At 41.3% G+C, this 23835-nt stretch overlaps 1 protein-coding gene across 3 annotated transcripts in view; it reads left to right on the top strand.

Moving 5' to 3' along the window:
* Window positions 1–22730, top strand: part of PRDM6 (PR/SET domain 6) — a 96553-nt gene extending 73823 nt beyond the window's left edge. The window contains exons 5-8 of one of the 3 annotated variants that reach the window (XM_032476600.1): window positions 5003–5345; window positions 14042–14218; window positions 20680–20828; window positions 20942–22730. In XM_032476600.1, the coding sequence (XP_032332491.1) occupies window positions 5003–5345; window positions 14042–14218; window positions 20680–20815 (656 nt within the window). In that variant the 3' untranslated portion in view covers window positions 20816–20828; window positions 20942–22730. Of the gene's footprint in view, window positions 1–5002; window positions 5346–14041; window positions 14219–20679 lie in introns of all 3 variants that reach the window. The other 2 variants (XM_032476599.1, XM_032476601.1) reach the window with 2 other exon arrangements.
* Window positions 22731–23835: the final 1105 nt, after the last annotated feature.

Here is a 23835-nt window from a genome sequence, read left to right on the forward strand (position 1 = left end):
CACACACACACACACACCACACACACACACTTTTTCATACTCTTTTACATCTCAGTCCCCACCTCTTTAATATGATAGCCAGTGGGCTACGTAGTCTCCAGAAATATTTGTATGGCTCACATACTGTTTTGCAAAATGAGAATTCAAACATCTTCAGACTAGCCTGGCTCTATTTAGTCTGCTACAGACCCCACCATCCTCTGTTGTATTAACCTGCCTCCCTTCACCTATTTCCATTACGTGTCCTGAGCTGCTTCTCACCTCGTGCGCCATACAGACTCGGTGGCACAGCTGCCAACAGTCCATCTCCTCTCATATCGCCTTTTCCCTCCTTTGCCCCCATCTGATGGCAGCGCATCTTCAGGACTCACACTCAGGGTCAGTACCACAGGGAAGCCATCTCTCCCACCCAGGTTTAGCCATCTCTGACAGACATTTTCTTGGCCCCGTTTCTTTTCTATCAGAGCACTTATTACACTTGGAGCAACTGAATATTGTCAGTTCTCAAATTCACATATTTTTCACATTTTAATCTTTCTGGACCTGGCAAATGTCTCACAATGCAGGGAGACTTACAATTGATGGTGTGACTTGAAATGAATGGAATTTTAGATCTGATGAAACTGAGTCAGTATTTACCTGTAAGAGCATTTGTGTGGTATCTGTCTCTCTCACTAAAGATTAAGTGACCTGAGAGTAGGAGCTGTAACTCTCGCTCCCCTGTGTCCACAGCCCCAGCGGTGTCAGGCACGTCATAGATACTCAGTAAGCGCTTGTGGACTGAGTGAATGGATGAGGGAGTAAAGTAGGACTTTGTTTTATGGATCCTGCATTTCACTCTCAGTGTTATAGTTTTGTAAAATTTGATGAGTTGATTATCCTCCTTGACTATAAATCCTTTAGGGCTTTGAGAGTTTGCCCTCTTCCCCTTAATCTCTGTCTTATAGACTGAAACAATTTTACTTGCTCAGTACGTCTTCAGATAGAAACCTCTTCATCCTTTCGGTCTTTTCATTAGTCACTTCTGGCCTCTTGCAGTTTGTCCTATCTTGGGTTGGGATATGATAGTGTTTTCTGATTCATTTTCTATTCTCTTTCTGTGAATTCCCTGTATTTTGTTAATACTTTGGATTGTTGGGCCAATCAGACTGGTTTTTAGGAAGAGTGATCCTCTGTGTCCTTTAAGTCCTGCTGAAAAAAGTATGCTTTGTAGCTTGACCTCTCCGGTCCTGTGGAAGTGTGCGAGGGCTCTGCAGGGCAGCTTTGGGGTCAAATATGGTTGCTTTTGTGAAAATTATGTTAAATTATTAAGGCTGTTCCTAGCTCATTTCATTCAGTAGAATTAAATTAATTCCCAAGTACAATAAAGGATCATGCCAAAAGTAGAAAGAGCAAGCATTGCTACTGTCCCCAAAATGTGTTATATTTGTTTAGAGGTGTCCCATAGGAGAAAATAATAAGACAGAGAATCATTTTATTCCAGCTATCCCCATACTTACGGCTTAAATGCTATTATCATTAACTCAGATCCCGTTATCCCAGATTGTTATACAAACTGGTAGACATTTTTCTTTATTACTATTTTGACATTGATTATTAAACTTAGAAAAATTCCATTGGCCCGCATATTCTTTTGTTTAATAGAAAGGTTCTGTGACCTTAATAATCTTTGAGAATTAATTTATTCAGTTACTTTCCAGGGGCTTAAGTAAGAAGTCAGCACTTACAATCTCTACTTAGAGTGTTATTTGTGTGACTTCCCCGGAGGCATCATGTTCCTCTTTCTAGCAGAAAGCTTTCCTTTCTGGGGGTTTTCCTGCCCTCCTGCATGTTGATGACATCTTCATTCCACGGTCTCCCCACCCTGTCTTCCTTCCTGCTAGTCTGGCCTTCCTAGCCTGCAAGAGCTTAGTATTGCCTGAAAACTCGTGGGTTTCCCTGTGCTTTGTCTCTTCCAGATTAGTATAAACAGGCTAAGTAAGGTGGGTTCTACCCTCGTCTGTGACAATGCTGCTGTTTTTGTCTTCTATTAAGAAAGAGCCAAAACATAAAACATTTCTCCTTATTTTTCAATATATATTTTAAAACTAACAGTCTGTGTACAGTCAAAGGTTTTTTGAAAGTCTAAAATGTGTGCACACATTTCATATTGATTTACTTTTGCCACAGAAGTTGAAATTATTCATAAATATTTATATATAAAATATAGACATGTACATAAATATGTATATGTGTGCACACATAGATGCCTGTATAACGTATGTTTATATATGTGTATACACACACATACACACACACACAAATGTCTGTACTAGCTGTAAAATGTCCTTTTTATTTTTGCACCACAGCAATTGAGCAGACATAGAATAGGAGTATGGTCAAAAAAAAAAAAAATGCCCTGCACATCAGAAAGAAAGCTAAAGCTTCCAGCTTAGCTGTGACATTAACTGAATGTGTGACGCGTTATTAGACCTGCTTGAGCTTCAGCTTTTTTTTTTTTTGTAATAAGAGAGGGTAGGACTAGATCAGTGGTTCTCATCTCTGATTTTATATTAGAAGCACTTGGGGAACTTAAAGTGCAGATTTCCAGGCACTACCAAGAGATTCTGGTATTTTTAAAAATCTCCTCTATGAGTATAATATACAGTCAGGATAAAGAACTACCAAGTAGACAAACTCCACATTCTCTCCTGGTCTGTGAGTCTCTTGCTTTATTTCTTCTTCATAAGACAGAATGGGCCATGCCAACAGAGCCCTGGAGGATGAGCTGTTCCATTTGTTGGATTCATCTAATACATGTGAAAGTGTAGAACACTCAGGGTGGAAGAGTCCTTAGTGGCATCCTTAACCCCGCCACACGTGGTGTCTACGTATCCACTCAAGCATGGAGCCTCCTGGCGGTAGTGGTCCTCTTGTTCTCTTTTTGTAGTTGAGGACACCTGAGTTTTCATGCTCCACTGGAATCTCAGAGATGGTCTGTTGCAGGGAAGAATGAGAGCACCCAGTTCACGTGTTCCTTTTCACATGACCTTGAACCCGATGGTCAACAGCCATCATTTATTTCCCACCACCACCGTTTTTGCCAATCATCCTTTTCAAACTTTTTGGTCTCTAAATTCCTTCTCATGCTGTAACCTTGAATCTCTATGATCCCTGAAATACCACGAAACAAATTTTATTGCCAGAGTAGATAATTAAAGTAAGAATAATAGTTTTTAAGCATAATGTAAAGATTCTCATCACCTCTGAACCTGTGGATTGACAAGTGAATGCATGATGTATATTATGAATACAATGACAAAGAAAAAAGAAAAACAAAATTCAAATATATTAGGTTTCCCTTCTCAAAAATGTTTCTTCTCATTCTTTCCCCACTCCCACTACCACCATCCCGCTTGGGTCCATCTCCTTCATTCGAGGCTCTTTTCCTTCTGTAGTAATAAGAATGGTGACTGATATTGATGGTAGGCCCTGTGATGAGTACTATCATTATCTCATTTAAACCTCAAACTGGTGTTTAAAGATGAGGAAGACAGGGCGCATAGAACTCAGTATCTGTTGAGTGACAACCTTGGCATTTACTAGCTGCTGCCTGTGCATTATCTCTCACTCCTTCCCGTGACCACTTTACATTTTACCGAGGACTAAACTGTGGATTTAGGTATTCCATACCTGCCCACAGTTAGCCCTCTGGATCCACAGCTTCCGCTCCAGCAGAGTCAACCAACCACAGACGGAAAATATTCTGGGGAAAAAAATTTTAAGAAAGTTCCAAAAAGCAAAACTTGAATTTGCCATATGTTGGCAACTATTTACTTAGCATTTGCATGGTATTATGTATTATAACTAGTCTAGAGATGATTTAAAGTATCCAGCAGGATGTGAGTAGATTATATGCAAATACTATGCCATTTTATATAAGAGACTTGAGCATCTGCAGATTTTGGTATCTGCAGGGGTTCTGGATCCAACCCCGCCGTGGATACCAAGGGACAGCTGTAGGTAGTTGAGTTAAAATCTAGACCGTCTCACCCACTAAGCCATGCCATTACTTTTAAAATTATTAGTTTCATTGTCCTCATTTTACAGATGGAGACTCAAGCACAGAGAGACTGCGTAACTTGCCTAAGATGACCAAGCTAGTAAAAGGCAGAGTTAGGATTTGAACACAGGTCTTTCTGATTCCAAAGCCCAAGTTGCAAGCACCATCTTCTGTGATCACATACTCTGATGCCTGCTACTCTTACCTTATGCCCTGCACCCTGCGTGTAAATTTTGCCTCTGTCAAGCCTTCCCTGAACATGGATTCTTTTTTCTTGCTATTCGTTTGCTCGGAAATAGTCAGTGTCTATTTCTTAGGCCTGAAGTCTTTTGTGTATTTATTTATTTGGACATTAAAGGCCCTCTGAGGTCTACCCCCACCCCAACCCTTTATTCCCACAGTGCTGGCAAACCCACACTGTGTTCAGTCAGCCTGATTGCCTCACCATCCCACCAGCGTACCAGACTTCTGTCTCCAGGTGTCTTTCATATGGTTGCCTTCACCTCTTTAGTCACTTTTCCTTGAAAATCTGTCCTGTGCTGGCAGGGTCTGATGAAAGGCCTGAAATCCTAAAGGCCTGAATTTACCTTCTCTGCCATGCTGAAGGCCACCCTCTCTAGGGAGCCCCACTTTCTCTCCCTGTCTCTTGCTGTGCCTCCGAGCTCAACTCCCCCCAATTAGGGAGTCTTTTTATCTCAAGTCGTAAGTGAGGGCAATGACCAGTTAGGAAAAACCTGGAGCAGACAGTAGTTGCTTAATAAATAGGCACTGACTGAGTTAACTGGCAATAACAGTGATTTCCCCCTCAAATCAAATTGGCTGTTCTTATGTTCCTTGTGAGTCCAGAAACACCAATTTTTAAAATGTTGACTTAGAGGGATTTTTTTAGAAGTGTGTGTTATTATGCTTATTTTCAGGGCTACTAAAATTGATCTTCTCAAACTCTTGCTGTTCTCCCAGTAAATGTACCCTCGACAGTCATGGAAGCCATGTGCAGACAGGACGCCCTGCAGCCCTTCAGCAAGAACAGCAAACTCTCCCCTGCCACCCAGCAGCGCTCTGTCGTCTTCCCACAGACTCCATGCAGCAGGAACTTCTCCCTCCTGGATAAGTCCGGGCCCATCGAATCAGGATTTAACCAAATCAACGTGAAAAACCAGCGAGTCCTGGCGAGCCCGACTTCCACCAGCCAGCTCCACTCGGAGTTTAGTGACTGGCATCTTTGGAAATGTGGACAGTGCTTTAAGACTTTCACGCAGCGGATCCTCTTACAGATGCATGTGTGCACGCAGAACCCCGATAGGTAAGCCCACCTCTCACTTCTCACCAGGTGTTTGCTTAGTGAGACTCACTGCTTGCCTTCCAGCCATACCTCAGGGAAAGCCCTCTGAATCAGAGGTCTGCGTTCTGGAAGGTCAGAGAGTAATTTTAGGCCCCTCTTTGACTTTATTGTCTGGAAGGGCTGCGCGAATAGTAGCTGCCGAGAGAAATCTGCCCTCCCTTTCTAAGCAGCTTTGCCCAGGTCTAAAGGGAAGCAAAATAGAAGGCACATTTGGGATTTGCAGACACTAACTCCTACATGTAAAATAGGTAAACAGCAAGGTCCTACTGTAGAGCATAGAGAACTATATTCAATACCTTGTAATAGCCTATAATGAAAAAGAATATGAAAAGGAATACATATATATAGATATATAAAAAAAACGGAATCACTGTGCTGTGCACCAGAAACTAACACAACATTGTAAACTGACTATACTTCAAAAAAAAAAAAGAGATGTACTCTGGAAAAAAAAATAGAAGGCACATTTATGAATATCATAGACGGAAAAAATGAGGTCAGGATAATTAGAATCCCCTCTGTCTCCCAGAGATAATCTAGCTGGCTGCTCGGCTGCTGTCACAGTTGTTTCAGGGTTCACCTCCAGTGTGCCATGGGTATGAACTTAATTAAGTACTAAGAGGTAATGAATTGGAATTTTTTGCTTAGTACTATTTTTCTTCAGAGCATGCAAACCCATAAATCCTGCAAAGCTGTCAAAAGGAAATACCTCCTCTGCTAGTGATGTGGAGGAAAACAGATGCCACTTATTCAATAAACTAATATCCACACAGAAGAAAAATGTTGACTAGATACCTCAGAGTCAAAGTTGGTTTGAAAGTTTGTCAATAAAGAATTTTATGGCCGTGAACTGAGGATGAAATTTAGCTGAACAAGTGAATTAAAATTTCAGGTACTCTGACGAGTGGCACAGGAGATATAATGGAACTATTATTTATGAATCAAAACTGGTTTATTCGACAGTCTTGACAGCTGGGAACGCAAAAGACAAAAATCAAATTAATGCAGTGAGAAAGGATTGTGTTTTATCTGTCCACGTCCTATGAAAATTTGATTAAACCCCAAATAGCTAAGACTAGTTTAGAATATAGAAGCAGAAACTGATTTTTGGAAGTAGGATAGGAGACTCGGAAGCAGGACTCCTGAATTATTTTCTTAATTTGGCCACTGATTAACCTTTAAGCCACTCAGCTCTCCTTGCCTTATAATTTGCATCCAACTCTCCCCTCCCAGGTCTGCAGGATACGGCAGGTGGTAGAACCCAAGCAGGCAGGGAGGATGGAAAGGTAGCAGAGGGGAGGTGGATCCTTTTTGAAATAATGATCCATTTCATGATACATGTGCCCACTTACGTGTGTATATGCTTTTATTTGTCCCATTCTAGAAACCACATGCTTGGCATCAATCATTGCTGTAACTAATTATGTTGAAACATTTGTATTAGGGCTATGAAGGCAGCTGTGTCTTTAGAATCTTTTGCTTTCAATTAGGACAGCCCCTGGTGAGAGTATCAACAGACTTCTTCACATCTCAGTATTACTGGCTTTAGGGGAGACACAAAAGTTTTGAAAAGGTTTTCCTTACTCCAAAAGGATTTTTTTGAACGCTTACCTTCCTTGCAAGTATGCGTGTAGCCTTGAGATATTTATTCAAAGTTTGCAAGGCATTTTAGTTATTTTTTTAAATACAAAAAGTGCACTAAAATCTTGTTATTATCAACTTGCTTTTTAAATTGAGTGACTCTAACTGTATGGATCTATTTTATTATTTGTAAAAGTTCATTGTGATCATAGTAACAACATAGAAGTTAAGATAGAATGATAGTTGAAAGTTTCTGGATACTGAAACTCACAGCTTAGCTTTCATTACAATACGATTTCATGCTGAATGTCACACAAAGCAATGAAAATATGTCATGGTAAATAGAAAGATAATGAAACAGACTGTTTTGTCTGACCCCCATTACACTTAGAAAGACATACGTGTATTGTGGTTTAAGTCCCTATGAAGTGTTCCGTCAAATAATAGGGTCAGAATTTGTCATGCATCTCTGTAAACTGTCAGGAAAGTACCTGATAAATTAGAAAACTTATGTATACAAAACTGCACTTCCATGAGAGATGGTTAGGTCAGTGCTGATTCCGAGCTAATCTAGAGTTACTGGCCAAAGTCCAAGTGGTTTGAGACTCCCATCCCATCCTAGACCCTGATGGGCTTATTTGATGCTGATGCCCAGGTATGGTTTGGCTGAGCCTTCCCAGATGAGGTGAAGTAATGGGTGCTTGATATTCAGCTAGATCGCCAGGGTGAGATCAAATTGCCCAAACAGTGGGTTCCTACTTTGCCTTTCCTGGTGCCTTGTTGATGAAAACTTGAGAGGTGATCACCATCATTCATGAATAAGTTAAAATTAAAAATTATGACTTCAAAAAATTAACTCCTTTAAAGGCAACGTAATCATATACAGTGTTTCTTACTACTCATGGGGAGGTGCTTGAATAACTCCCTCATACAGGAGTTGATTATTGGAGATAAGGGAAATAGAGGGAGATGCCCAGTGGCTTTGACCCGCTAGTTTCATTCTAGGTACATAATTTACTTTTAGCACACGGGCCTGGAAAAGCTGTATGGTGTTCCAGAACCTAGCACGCTCCCTTGGTACCAGCAAGTTTGGACGTAGAAGGTACACTCCGTAATTCTTAACCACATAGGTGAATTCTAAAGAGGAGAAATATACAGAACTCAAATGGAACATTAGTTTGTGCATGATTGTAAAATTGTCCATTTAGAGAGTTGCAACTGCTGAATCTACATATTTTCCTTAGTGATTGACTCCATAAATTAGCTGGCTTTTAGTCTTTGGCGGTTTGTGCCCATTCAGCCAAATACACTGAAAAAGCTTAGAACATACCAGAAACCATTTCCTTTCTGTTTGAAAAACTCAAATGCTTTTTTTTTTTGGATAGGACAATCTTGCTAGAAGTAGAGGCAAGAAAGGGAGACACAGAAGACAAAGTCAGAAAGTAAACAGGTTAGAGTTTCAGGCACGTCCAGATTTGAAACAGGCCCCTGAATCTCAGGTCCAAAAGAGTTCACTCAACAGACTGAATATTTGGCTGTGAAACCCAAGACATTTGAACCTTCATCAAAGAGACTGTGTATGAATTTATTTGTAAGTTTTTTCATGTGAGGGACCATCAGTAAGTCTACATGTTGATATGATGGAAAGAGATCTGAGGAAACCCAGGGTTGCCAACATTACCATTTTTCATTACCATGTTATTTACGTTGAACGCAGAAAAAAATTCCGCTTGGCAAAGTTAGGAATTAGTGCTAAAGATAAAAATGCATTTGTATGAGGGTCCAGGGGCCCCAGAATTGTTATTTCTTGATTTGTCATTATTAAGCATACAAAGCCAAGGAGTGGGGGTATAGCTCAGTGGGTGGAGTGCATGAACCCTGAGCATGTGCGAGGTGCTTAGTTCGATTCCCAGTCATTTAAACAAACAAACAAACATACAAAGCCAAAAATCTCGTCTTCCTTTTTCTCAGCCTACTGACTTTTCCTTTTCTTTAGTTAATTCAGAGGGAAAAAGCTTCTGGAATCTAGATCAACCTAGATTTTATTTAGGGACTTCATAAAGTTTTGAAGCATAAGCTTATTACCTAGGCTAGAACAGCTTGACTGACTTGTGCTTGCACCAGGAATTAGAAATCCCTTTTTTCTTCTGTTTTTCTGCTTAGAAACTCTCAATAGTCTCATGGGGAGTGTGGGGCAGTGCTCCAGAAAGGGTTAAGCAAAGCCTGTAGTCACAGTGGATTATTTTCTGATGAATATATTCTCTTTTTTCTGCAGAGCATCTTTGTAATGCTTATCTTTATTTTGCATCCTTTTCTTTTCCTTATTGATTGTGCCACCTGGGGAAAGTTTGCCTTTAGCCTCCAGGGCACACTGTCAGCTGCTCAAATGTGTGTTTTGAGCATCACTGTTTATAATTGGTGGTACCAGAGGGGAAGATGATGCTAGAGGTGCTGTGTGGGGGGAGGAGCCTGGAGATCATCTATCCCATAATAGTTTCTTTGGACTGTGTCCATGTTCTCGAGTTCCAAGCTGCTCCCCTCCCAAGTGTGAAGGTCATCTTCTTTCTAGCGTCCCATGTTCTCCGGGTGTTTTGGCTCTGCACTTTTGCCGCTCTCCTGAAATCTTTTTCTTTTTATGTGGAGCTCAGGTCTTTTCTCCCTCTACACAGCCAGCAGTGACCTCAGTAGTGCCCCGTTTGAAATCTCAGGAGATGTGCATTTGGGCTTGACTGATGGGGTGTGAAGAAAGAATGGGGCCCAACTGATCAACTTTTGTTTTGGAGGCTTTCATGTTGTGAAAGAAAAATCAAAGGTTTAATAATATTTTAAACTAAACCACACTTAATGTTGTTAAATGTTTCATCCTTTCCCTGTGTGTACACCAAATTAATTACGAATGCAAAGTAAATGGATTGCACGTTTTACTGGAGTTGTCTTTGGCAGAGGAGCTGCTGCTTAGGGAGAATGCCAGGGGATGTGCAAAACTGTCTCACGGCTTGCTTGCTTCTTAAAAATTTACTGGGCATTGATATATGCTAACTAAATTGACGCAGGCTTTGTCTGGTTTTTAGATATTTCATTGTTGAGGACAGAGCACCATCTAGTTTTTCATGAAGCTTGATATTTTTGGGTTGGAACAAGCCACATGAAGCTATTTAAGTTTAAAGGCATCACAATTAAGTAAAATAATACTTTAGTTCCTCAGCCGCATGTGGTTAGTGACTCCTGTATTGGATACTGTGGATCTAGAACATTTCCATCATTGGACCACACTGCTAGATGTCTCAAGACTTGTTATTAAAAAAAAAAAATCCAAAAGCTTCCTCTGGTTGTGAGATGTTATCACTTTGTGAAGAGTGCTCATTGCATTTGTTTTGAGAATAATAAAATGGAATATGTGTATGATGACCGGGGTAGAATCAAAGTGCTTTAGAAAAGAGATATAGTTGTTCAGTGACATCAGATCCTGCAAAGAGTGAAGCTGAACACAGCCCTCCCTGCTCGCTTTGGTATGACACATCGAAGGCAGACAGAACTTTGGAGTTGGAATTGATTATATCCAAAGTTTAATAAATTAAGGCTTATCTTTTTTTTTTATTGTTGATGATGTATTTTATTTCATTTTTTCACTTTTTTATCACTTTAATATTTGTAGAACTTTCCAAACCCCCACGCTTTATTCTGAGTCTTTTTAAAATATAATTTTAAAAGGTTACTTTCCATTTACAGTTATTACATAATATTGGGTATATACTCTGCATTGTGCAATATATCCTTGAGCCTATCTTACACCCAACAGTTTGTGCCTTCTGTTCCCCACCCCATAAGGCCCCTTTAACCAGACCTTGAAGAGTTAATGGGAATGTTGGTCATCAGAATAAAAAGCTGAGTTGTGCCAGCTGATTCTGTGCCCTAAAGGCCTCAGCAGTAAACTGAGATATGAGGAGTCATAGTGTGCTGATAGAAATGTGCACTCAGAGTCTTAACTCCTGTGGCCAGTTGTCCTACAAGAAGTTGTGATGTCTGAGATTCTGTACTGGTGATGTTTTCTAAGCCCTGCTCTTGGACTTGAAGATTTCATTCTGTCTTGAATGTATTCCTGTGTCTTTAGATGCAACCCTAGGATACAATCAATGTTGAAATTACATTATGATCATTTCCTTTTATTCGTTTTTAGGAAATACTGAAAATCTAGGGTAAGAAGGATTTTGTCTGTATTTTCTGAGGGCTAACTTTCTGTACATTTCTAGGCTGAGGGAGACAGTCTGTTTTTATAGTGGCAAGTAGAGTACACATTTTAGTTCTAAATTTGGCATTAAAACAGTTTCTGCAAAGGTGAGTAGGACCATATGGTCTAAAATCTTATTCTTCAAGGTTCCTCAGAATTGAAGGGCTATCATTTTATTTTTTGGAAATCAACTAAAGTAAGGTTTGGTCCTGTATCTTGGTACTAGATTTTCTTGTTGCTCTGAATTCTCAGCTGTTTCCCAAGTAAGTTTAAATGGTCCATATTCTAATTAGCATGACTAGACACACAAAACCATGGATAGCTCTCCATACACGGCACTGGCTAGTACACACAATGGAGGTTGGAGGTCACATCGTTAATACTGTCCTGTGAGGCTGTATCCACATGTTTGTTGGTTATCTGAAGGTAGGAGCTGAGTATGATGGGTTGCCAGAGGATATGTGATTCAGTCCATCCTGCTTACCAGAGAGATTAGGAGATGGAGAGTCAGGGAAGTTGGGTGACTTGTCAAGTACTACTGCTGATTGGGATCAGAAGCTGAAGCAGGACTCACCTCTCCCATCTGCCCCAATCCAGGCCCTTCCAGTCAGTCAGCTCAATTCTGCAAAGTTTTAAAAGCTGTGCAGTCGGCCAGTGGATACCTCATAAGAACCTCTTAGGCCAGTCCTGGGCAAAGTGATGTTTGCCTTTCATTAGTATTACCTTGAGATAAGAATTCATCATAAGTCTCTCTGTGGTCATTTCTCCTCTTCCGTGTGTAAAATTTTGCCACCGTGACTTTTAGCATTAAAAGGGATGGAATGACTTCTGACTACAGGAAATAAATCACCCCAACTTTTGACAGTAGTGTTAGAAAAAAAAAGAAAAGATTAATTGGTTTTATTTAGCGGCTTATTGTATATTGTGATAGCTATTAAAAATAGATAACCAGAGGCTAATAAATGTTAATGGTCCATCACTATTAGAAAAATCAATTGTCAGTGGGTATAGCATATATTAATATATTATTTTGCTTATAATAATCTTTAGTAAAATTTTAAAAATTCATGCCAAGAGAATTGATTTCTTGAGGCATCCCTTAAAGCTAATGGTTACTACAAAGAACAGATTTGGCAAAAGGGTATTTTCATCTACACATGATTTTAATGGCTTTGAAGCATTATTTTATACTTGTAATAAAATGCATGTGCAATTTGTCAAGATTGATAAACTCCTTACCAAGGACTCTTACATATTTCTTTGAAACTTGTTTGAGAGCAGTTAGATAGATTTCTAAATGTAAGTAATTAAAATTGTATAGTATTGAGTTATTGACCAATCCTGGACTATTAATCAAGCTAAAAAATTCTACAATCAGTGCTCAGTGTGCTGAAGCCTGGTAAAATAATAGTATTTGTGTTCAGTGAGGCAAGTAGCCACAATTAAGCACTTCACTTGACAAATGAGAGGGTACACTTTATTTTGCACTTAATTGAATTGTTGTACATGCTCAGTCACCATTGTCTCCTAGCCCTTCATTTCAGTTTCTGGTCATTAGAGCTTATGCATTTGTTAAAGGTAGAACAATTACATCTGCTTTGGCCACTGGCTTTCTAAATGCAGCCAGCAGTGTCTGGGCCACAAACCAGGATTTCCTGAGTTCGGTTATTATCGCTCATGACAGATTATTCATTTTCTTAACAAAAATTTTGATAAACAAATTAGAGCCCTGTCAAGGAATGCTATGAAATAGCCTCGAATAGGGAAAACTTCCCAGGTTTTATATCACTCACCAGATTCTGCTTAAGTAAGCAGAACTTCTGTAGAGAAGACAGAATTTTAATCTACTTTAAGAAAACCAAAAATTGATTTTCTTCTCATGAGCTGAAAAGAAGGTTCTCTGATAATCTTGCTAATTATCAGGTATTTGTCACAACTTCCTCCCATTTGCTTTTGCATCCTAGTCCTCCTTCTGGCAGACACAGTGATATCCTGTCATCTCTCTGCCTCTATAAATCATTGCTTGCTACCAGATGAAACTGGGGAGCTGAAGTTCACGAAAAAGATCCAGTGAATAAATATTCGTTGTGATTGGGGGTGAGGAGAGAGTAAGTAGAAGTCAGGATTTCTTTTACAAAGAAATCTGGGTGCACACCAGTGTTCAGCTGTGCACGATCAGATGACCCCAAGTTGGGGATGTCATATAGATGGACCCCAGGACAGTCTAGTATCTGTTAAAACACACCTTGCACCTTGCTGAATTACCTGCATGTTTACCTGGGACTTAGAGTAAGGTCTAGTCACCCTCAAGTGACCTTGGCATCAAGAGCTTCTTTCCTCTGAGGACAGTGTATCCTCAGTTTTTCTGAACTGACAGAGATCATAACACCTGCTTTCCCTGAGAGGATTATTGTAAGGATTAAACTATATAATTGATTTGAAAGCCCTTTGAAAAGTTGAAGTGCTGGGAAAAGTTGAATTGCTGGGGAATTATGAGAGACAACGACATACTTTCTCTTGTAACATTCTGCTTCATCAAGTCTATACTCTCCAGGCTCCCCGAGTTGCCTGGGGGTAGGGATGAAAACAGGAAAGTAGGATTTCTTGAAATGATCTGAGTAAGACCGGAAAGGAACAGTCATAGGGGGATTAATGTGTCTCAGCAGCTCTGTGAATTTCATTCTTGTGGCAACAAGTGGACTTATGGGATCCCAGCAGCCAAAGCTCTGTGCTTTGTTTCAAAACGTGAGAGAATGTCACCCACATGTTTTGGTCCCTGCCTCATGATGCTGACTTCCCCTGGCTTAGGTAGAACGTAATGACTGGGCAGTCTCTTCATGTGTTTCAGACCTTACCAGTGTGGCCACTGCTCCCAGTCCTTTTCCCAGCCTTCAGAACTGAGGAACCACGTGGTCACTCACTCCAGTGACCGGCCTTTCAAATGCGGCTACTGTGGTCGTGCCTTTGCTGGGGCCACCACCCTCAACAACCACATCCGAACCCACACTGGAGAGAAGCCCTTCAAGTAAGTAGTGGCTTGCACTGCCTCTCTTCTTTCTCTTAGCCTTTTCTGAGAGCTGCCAGACAAAGTGGCACAGCACTGCCCGGCTCAGCCAGCTGGTGGAGGAGGCTGTTTAGAAAGTCAGCATCCAGGCTGCAAAAGGACCTACTTGTTGAATGGCTGACACTGGGAAAATGAAGTCAGGAAACCTAAACACTGATCCTGGCTTGAGCTGTGCGACCTTGGATGTAAGACAGTCTCTCTGGGTCTGCTTTCTCATCCATAAAATAAGGAAGTAGGAGTAAATAATTTAAAGATTTTTTTCTAGTTCTGGAGGGTCTCTGCTTCTAGAATTTGACCCAGGAGGCATGCAGAGTGCCATCTGTGGCCATCAGCCAGTCCCATTACCGTCAGCAATGGGGCCACAATTTAGGACTGCTGAGTAATCGTCTCTTGGGAAACTTGAACCCTTTAGAAGATTCTGGTGGACTATTTCCTCCTCTTTCATATGTGTTAAGGAGGTTTGAATCTGTAATAGCAGCCAACTGGTGACTTTTCAGTGTGCCCTTTGGATCTTAGACTTACTCTGTTGGTGAAAAAGAAAAACAAAACCAAACACAGGGCAATGTCTGAGTTCTTGAGGATTTGGGAAATGTGGGAAAAGATAGAACTGAATTCCAAGAGCTTTGGCAAGGTAAGGGCACTTGAGCGAGAGAGTGTGTTTCTGGATATAGCACCATCGTGAAAAGAGTGGACTTCAGAATCATGCAAGATGGCCTGTTCATTCACTCACTCTTTCATTTATTCATTCATGTATATGTGTTCATTCATATAGCAGATATTTATTGAGCACCTTCTTTTATGCTGGACACCCTGCTAGACACAGGAGTTACAAAGTTGAGTGAGACTCAGCACCCTCCATCCCCAGTCTTTGAAGACCTCATAGTTTATGGGGAAGCCCAGTTAATACACAAGTATTACTACATGGGGTGAAAGGTACAAAAGCGAAAAACATAAGACTTGCATGTACCATGTTTCAGGGTAACATGGAAGTGGAATAATCAGTGCTATCTGGAGGAGATGGTGTTTAAGACGTGTTTGAATGATGAATAGGCATTTTCCAGACATACACAGGGAAGGAGGCTTTCTGGGACCCCACTTGGGACATAGAAAGGCTTAGGAGTGTGAACCAGCACATGTGACGGGTTGCTCATCTCAGAGCAGTTTTTACTGTCTGTGTAATAGACTCTCTTTTGTTCAGCCCTCTTATACCTCTCTTTGCTCATTTGTCATAATGACTTTCCCTGATTAAGAAGGAACATTAAAAGGGCATAGAGGTACAGCCTGTTTGCCTTCAGTGGCACAAGATGCAGCAAGAAAAGAAATAATTCAGGCAGTAGGAGACGAATCTCCTTGCTTGGTCTCAGCCTGGGAGTTTCCCAAAATCTGTGATTTTCCTCTGGACCTGCTGGCATGGCGCATGGTCACTATAGTGCTCAGCCTGAAGCAAGGCTTGGCTCGAGGTGGTAGAGTCCTGCCGGACCAGGTCCTGCCAGACTCCGGGTCTGCTAACAGAGGGAGAAGCTCATAAAAGGCTGTCATCTCCCCCCACCTCCCCATGAATTAGTTACTTTTATTCATTGTTCTTAACTGTTTTCCTTTGTGGTTTAATTTATGATATTCATTAATAATTAAACATTTCACTTTTTGTCTGTGCACTTTACTGCATAAATGCATCTGGCTGAGGGGACTAGATGCGGTCTAAAAGTCCAGGCTGCACAACACCAGCCATGTAGTGCCCTCTGGGGCTGCGACAGCCCACAGGGGCCCTATTCTTCTAAGGGCCAGGTGGGCTAGCACCATCGCAGAGTTTCCCCTTGCAGGTGTTGGTGTCCTGCACAGTGGACTTTGTTATCGCCCCCCCAGGCCCTCAGAGAGTTCACAGATTCTGTCTTCACCACTGCTTGGGATGTGGAAGGTGACAGCGGCACACTTCCCGTGCTTTTGAGCAAGAGAGCTTTTCAGAAGCAGAGATGCAGGAGGACCAACAATCCTTCTGGCCCCTTATGTTAGAGCGGGTAGCCAGATGGACACAGTGCCAAGAATCAGATTGATTTTTATCTTGTTGCTGTGTAAATAGATCTTAGTAATTAATTGAAGAGGTTCCAGGGTCAAAATGGGAAATAGATTTCTATTAATGTTAAGGTGTTACTTAAGTGTAACCTCATTGACTCCACTCAATTTTTTTTCTTTAACATCCTGTTTTTGTCATGTTTCTAATAGAGATGCCATTTAACTTAATTTTAATTCATCAGATTAATTCTTTAAGGGCTTTAGTACTTGCATGTTTTTCCTTTCTTAAAGTATTTTTGGGGACCATAACCTAATTTCATCTGGAAAAAACAACTAAGGAAACACCAGAGATGGTTGGATTAGATTCTACGTGCATGTTTTAGTTCCTTCTGCTGCTTCTCGTGTTAAGATAGCCACATGCTGTAAGTTTTTTTTTTTAACTTATCAAATATATATTGCCAGGGAGAACTGAGTGTACACTTATTTTATAAATGCAAAGTTTAAACGTCTTCTAGGAAATGGAAAGCTAAATCCTTCAGTGTATACAACAGATCGTTCACAACTGAACTATCCCAAGGGAATTTTGGGACTCTTCCAATCATAGCTCATGGATATCCATCCTGTGGACATTTGTAAATATTATGAAGATATCCTTTTACAAGCTTATAAAACAAACATTCAAAAAAACTTTTGTTGCAGATTAGTCAATAAAATGGGTTTTGCCACAACAGTTAATTTTACTGCTTTAACTAATGGGTATTGGCTTAAACAATGTTGCAAAGAGGGATAAGAATCTTGTAAAGACGCACAGCCCTAAACTCTACACCTTGGACAGCTTCCAAATAGATGCCCCAAACAGCTCTGTCCCCAAATTGTCCCACCCACCCTGGGCCCTGGAGGCCTTCACAGGAATTCTCAGGGGCCAGATCACAATAGGGGAAAGCCCTTTCCAGCTTCCAAAAATCTTCTGCTGAAAAGTGTTTTTTTAAGGCAGATCAAGATTATTGCCATACAAGAAGGCTGGAGAAGATTTGACACTAAGAGTTCAGAGTTTCATGTCTGGCTTTGTCTCACAATCTGATTGGCTCAAATCCCACTGAAAGACTCCATCCCCCAAGTTGTAGGTAGATCATGGGCTTGTCGACATCTAACCTAGGCTGTGGATTCAGAATTTATAAGCCAAAGGAGCTCATAGGAAAAGCATGTATCACAGAATCATACTGAAGTTTGTACTTTGAGTTTGTGCTGTGAGACTGGAAGTCGTGGAGAACAAGGAACCAAAACAAGACATCATTTCATCTCACAGCAATTCCCAAGTGCTTTATTGAAAAGAGGAAAGAAGGAAATTGTCAGTCTAAAACTTACTCTCTACAGTGAGGACTGCTTCTACTTCTCTATTACTAAACATAATCTCTCGAGATTTCAGGAGGCTGCTCTGCCTGGGATCTGTGTGAGCTGCCCAATGCCTGGCTTCTACGTTTGGGAAGACCAGAACTTTCCATAGGAGAGTTTCTTTCCTTCATCTTCATTAGAAGCAGGGAAAATACTCACCATGGCATTTTTACCATAAGTAAAGTTTGGCTTAGTATGAAAAACAAAGGATATGCCAAAGAGCGTCTAATATTTTAACAAGATCTAGGCAAAATCAGAGCAAATCAAAAAAGCACATCAGTAAATATGCATTAAGCACATAAGTATGGAGCAGTTTGGTTCAACTCAGGAAATATTTCGAGACAACCCGTAAAGAAACAGAAAGCAAGCTTCCCACGGGTTTTCTGTGTAACAGAAAGGAACTTGATATCGTTTGCACCTCTGTCAGTTTCAATAACAATTGTTAAGCTCCCTCTGTACCTAGAAGCAAGTTAACTATCATGTTAAGTAAAGAATGATCTCAAAACTAAAAGAAAATCAAGTGTAATTAAGATGTCCATCTGTAAGAAAGTTGGGGGCTTTCTCTTTGCTGAAATATTTGGATGACTTTTCATTTCATTGTTCGTGCAATGTTCCTTTCAAGGCTGTGACGCCAGCACCATAAGGTACTTTGTATGTCAGAACACTTTTTTTGCTTCCAGATCATTACCTGCATCTTTTTCCATTTCTTATTCTGCTAAACTGTGTAAAATCTGGGCTCAGAGGTACCCACGCCTGGTCACTTGCTGAGATTGTAGTTCAGGGTTAGTTAAATGCCAGCCCAGCTGAAGTTCTGCTCTGACCTGCCAGAACCTACGTTTGTCTTTCTGATGAGTTCCATTAAACTATGAAAATAATTGGTGAAGAGTTTTTTTCCCCTAAAATTAAAGATTATGAACATAAAACTGAGGCTCTTCCCTTACTAAAAATTATTTTTATATCAAGAACTTTACTTCCTTAATTATGCAAACTGTATTTTTATAATTACCAACACACATAGGTATTATTCTAATAGCCCACTTTCCTCAAGAAGGGGAGATTCCTAGGAAAGGGATCTAAGTTAAGGTAATTTTCTACACATCTGTGTGTGTTTTTACTCATACTTGGTGGGCAGATGGCACTAGAGATAATTTGTCAGTGATGATCTCAGGAGCCCTATAGACATAGTATATTTCCCAACTATTAAGACAACTGGTTTCATGAGTGTAAGTATCTGTGAGGTACTTAGGCAAACACAGGAGAAAAATGTTAACTCCTCTCTTCCTGTCTTTGTCCAATATGGATGTTTAAATATTACATAGAGACATATACATTTACCTTAGATGAAGCACTAAACTCCCCACTGATGAATTCTTTATATTCTAATACACAAGAGCAGAGATGCAAAATCATGACCTGGGTAACTGGTCATTCCTTAGAACTGTTCAAATTATCCTGCTGTCTTTGAAATTGATTCTAGAGCTTCAAAATTTAAAAAAAGGAATGTAATAATTTGAAAGTTTGTCAAGCAGTGAAAGGTAGTATATTTTGACACACTAATCCAGTAAGTAATCAGTTTTCTAATAAACAATCAGCAATTCGCTAGCCTGTCATCAGCCCTTCACGAGCTCTGGAGAGGGGGTGAGCTGCCTGTGGACATTAATGAATACACCAAAAATCATTAGTTGATCAATACTTCTGAGTTATTTTCATTGAGCTGATAGGTCGGATACATTAAAGCTGACATTATACATTTGTCAAGATCACAGTGCAGTTTTTAACAGTGGATCAGGCTGCTAAAAATATTCCCCGAAAGACAATCAAAGAAACACAACTTCCTCACCCTGACACGTGCAGCTGGCGCAGGAGCCCTGAAAAATCCCAGCGTGATAGTCCAGCTCCAGCCTCCCAACCTTAAAGATATGCAAGAATCCCCAGTATGGATGGACGTGTTCTCTTTTTACAGGTAATTATTTCTGTGGCAAGGCACTTTGTGTAATTTACTCAAAAGGAGAAAGAGAGGACCGCCCGCTGACACTGGGGCACATGGTATGGGATAGGGCAATTTGGACTTTCTGGTGATGGTTTTCCCACAGCCCCAATTTGTGCCAGGACCTGAGACCACAGGTTGCATTACTTAAAAGAGAAACAGTGGTCTGCAACTCTCTTGAATATCCCTTCCTTCAGAGTTTCGAGGAGAGGATATTAAAGGGAGAGCCGGGGTGGCCATAGTGCTCCCGGCAGCACGGAGGAGCAGAGTGGTGAAGGGAAGTCACTGTCTATGCCCAGCTTGCTTGCTGCAGTTTGTGTGTGTGTGTGTGTGTGTGTGTGTGTGTGTGTAATCTGAGACAACCAGCCAGGAGTGACAAGCACCACGGAAATACCAGAGGCCACCATTAGATTCGTGTATATGTATGGGTATGTGTTTTGAAGATTGTGTAGCCATCGATCTAGTCAATGTGTGCTGCATGGAAGGTGGATTGGGTCCAGGGTCTCTAGACTACCATCTTTTTTTTTTTTTTAGGTTAAGGAGGGGAGATATTCTTGAAATGTGATGCCAGTTTTCTCCCTATCAGACACCCTGATCCTTAATTATGGCCCCCGTGTACATTTTTTTCTACCTACTAGTGAGGTGAACTTGAAGCACACTAACATTGGATGATTTCGGATTTTCCTGAGTCCCCTATCTCACCACAAACCTTTTTTAACCCTGTGTTTGGTTGGGCTATGTTTCTCTAACTAGCTTTTGCACAAAAGCAGCTGCCCACATCCACCCCATCCACCCACGTAGTCACTGCAAACTAATGTATTGCTTCCTCTCGTTTCTAAATTCAGAGATAATCGCTCTTTGGCTGCTGTGCTGAAGGGAGTAGAAGTCCCGATTTTAAATTAGCAGCAGGTGAAATTCTATTTGTCATCAATTTCTCTTTGGGGTTACGGAGCAGAAAACTGCAGACAAGCTGCTTCTTTGATGGCTCACTCCTAAAAATCTCTTTTTGTTCTTTATCTATTTGAACTGACAGTGATCAGAGCTGCAGCAGGACAGGGCTCTCTGGAGAAATCACCTTCCCCCTGCCTATTGACAGATCCCTCTGTTCTGCATCAGACGGGCTTTGTCCCATCACAGGCATCCAGGCCTTGGAAGGAGCCACCAATTAAACCTCTTGAGCCGGTAAAATCTGAAGCCACTTTGGAGTGTCTGTTCTGATTAGGCAGGATGAGAGGAAGCCCATCACCCAGCGGGCCCTGCTCCCTGGTCTCAATTTTCTCTCTTGCCTCCACCAGGTGCGAGAGGTGTGAGAGGAGCTTCACGCAGGCCACCCAGCTGAGCCGACACCAGCGGATGCCCAATGAGTGCAAGCCAATAACTGAGAGCCCAGAATCAATTGAAGTGGATTAACTGATTGACTGGTTGGAATTAAACTGCAAGGAAAGTCATGATTAAATGTCATGGACACTTAGGCAAAACCAAAGATTTCCTCTGAGCAACTTTCAATCAGTCCCAGAAAAGCAAAAGCAGTAATAAAATAAGTAAGATGTTAAGAGATATTGATCCTGGCGTGGGATTCAGACCAGGAGAGAGATTATTTATTTATGACTAGGGATGAAACTCATTTCAGTGGACAACTAACCTGGGATGCCTCACATTTCAAGTCCCACCGTGTATTTGCTTTGTTTTTAAAAAGCTTTTTTAAACTGTTATTTAATACCAAAGGGAGGAATCGTATGGGTTCTTCTGCCCACAGTCGTGACTGAGAATGCACAGGGACTTGTTTCTCGTTGCACCTTTTTTAGTAGCATGATTTGCGGGGACCCATCGTACAGCCCGTCTTCCTGCTGTCTCAGTTCGGCCTGGCCTGCCTCGGGCTGCCCCAGTGGGGACCAAGGGAGCAGAAGCAGAAGCCTTCACTGAGTCTGGGCCATCTTCAGCCTCACGGGCTCTCCATCCCTGTGTTTTCCACGCTTCCTTCTCATGCACTTTTCTTATGGCTCCTTCCATCCATCAGCCTGGTCTTGATGCAGAAGAGCCTGGAAGAGGAAGAAGATGGTTTCAAAATTCAAGGGAAAAGAAAAGGAGGGACTTACTGTGTCCTGGCGGGATTTCAAAAACATTTCAAATGTATGGAGCTTCATATACAGTATCTTGTTCCGAAGCAGCTAGTTGAGAAAATTTTGTTATCAATTAACATTTTAGCTTAAAAAAAAAACCCACGAAAATAAAGTTCTTCAGTACGAGGCTGAATATAAGGTATTAGGTTTCCAGTAATTTTTGTTGTGTCTGTGAAAGTGTTAAATATGTCAGCAAAAATAGTGCCAAGCCCCCTGGTCCAGATCCTTCTAGGCAGTTGCATCTTCCTCATACCTCCAGGTGAAGCCTGGGAGGCCCTCCTGAGTGCGGAGAAGCATTTCGGCAAAAATAGGTGGAAAGAGCCCAAACAAGGAAACCTGGAGAGGAGGAGCTGCGGCGAGGGTGGTGGTTAGAACAGACTGCCCCCGGAACAGCTCATTTTATCAAGAAGAGTTACCTTCTCATCTCCTCTGGCCCTTGATAAATATTCTCTCAACGTTGACCCACAAAAGAGAAAGGAGTGTGTATACGATTTCTCTGATCTTCGTTTGAGGGCTAGGAAAGTGAGCATTACCTCCGCTAGCCTTTGGGAAGTCCATCAGCAGCACCCTGTCAGATTGGTCCCCTTCCACGCAATGATGCAACACCAGGAACTGACGGCTCTCGCACTTTTGGCTGTTAGCTCCCAGCAGCGTCGAGGAGATCAAGTCTAGCTTAAAACTGAACAGTTTAGATGCTGAACAGCAGCTGTCTCTGTTTGTAGATTTCTTGATCACCTGATAGCAGGACACAGCCTTTAAGGAGCCCTCCCATCATCTTCCCTTAAGAAAAATAGGAGACCTGTAACTGAACTGGCCGCTGAAAGGCGAGGATGCTCGTGGTTTGGTTTAATCTGTCATTGTGTATTTGGTTCTCAGAAAATTTCTCTCCCGTTTTCATTTCTTGTCCCCATCCCTTAGCCCCCAGCTGTCACATTTAAAATGGAGTAAAACCGGGCCACACTAACTGTGTTTGTAATTTATTTATATCGCTCTCAAAATGATCTCTAAGATGATGGGTCCCACAGAGGAATTTGGCTAATTTTGACTGTTGTCCAATCTGAAGTCATTCAGATTTACCCCCACTTCTTGCCGACTCCTTGTCATGGGAGTAATAAGTAATGTGTGCCGCTATGTAACTGTTTTGGATGGAAAATATTTTCTCTGGTAGATTGAAATGTGTTCTGATATTACAGTTATTTGTTCTAAGTGATGGAGACCTTTGACAAACATGTGTGCCATTGGCAAGGGTGGGGAAAATCTGTGGCCATATTAACCCGAAACTTGCCAGAAAACAACAGATTGGTTGTACACATGAGCAAGCTGTTCCGTTTATGCAAGTTGAAACCTTTGCCTGTGCTTTTTCCAAATCATGAGGGACTCACCTGTATGTTTCTAATATTTTTTTCAGCGAGAAAAGTCAGTTTGGCTATCTGCCTCATTTCACAGGTGGACACAGTGCACCCCCTCAGAGTTCGTAGGCGAGTGTGAGAAGCCTTCACCCCTCTCTTCATAGCTAGTGTGGGCAGAGTCTCCCTAACAGTGGTCCTGCCACTCTAAAGGCTTTGCCAGCTGCTCCCAAACCCCCACTTCACGTGGTAGTAACCTTTCTACCAAAGTCTGCTAGACTACTGCATATGTAAGTCTATTCTTCTCCTTTATTCGTAGAGGAAATTTGGGGCACGTATTGTCCACCAAATTTGGTCCGAAAATATTTGCTACTTAGCGAATAGAAGATTGAGGACATTCAGAATTTCCACGTTGCTGAGCCCAAAGTGACATGGAACCCTGGAGCTGGTATTGCGGTCACTGAAGTATGTGCTGGGGAGGGAGATACTCTTTAAAACCTCCCAGCAACTGCTTTCGCCTTTTCTATTTAAAACTGACTGATATTCCCGAGGGACACTGCAAATGGGTGGCAGAGACTACAGCCATCAAGATTTGCCGGTTTCCCTGATTAGCAATTTCCTAATTAATCATGATATAAAGAGAAGAAAAACTGAGTTATTAAGTAGAGGGAAGGATATCTGTGATGAGACAGAAGACTGTCAGGGCTGAATCTTTGTTTGGCT

Source organism: Camelus ferus, chromosome 3, assembly GCF_009834535.1.
Source record: "Camelus ferus isolate YT-003-E chromosome 3, BCGSAC_Cfer_1.0, whole genome shotgun sequence".
NCBI lineage: Eukaryota > Metazoa > Chordata > Mammalia > Artiodactyla > Camelidae > Camelus > Camelus ferus.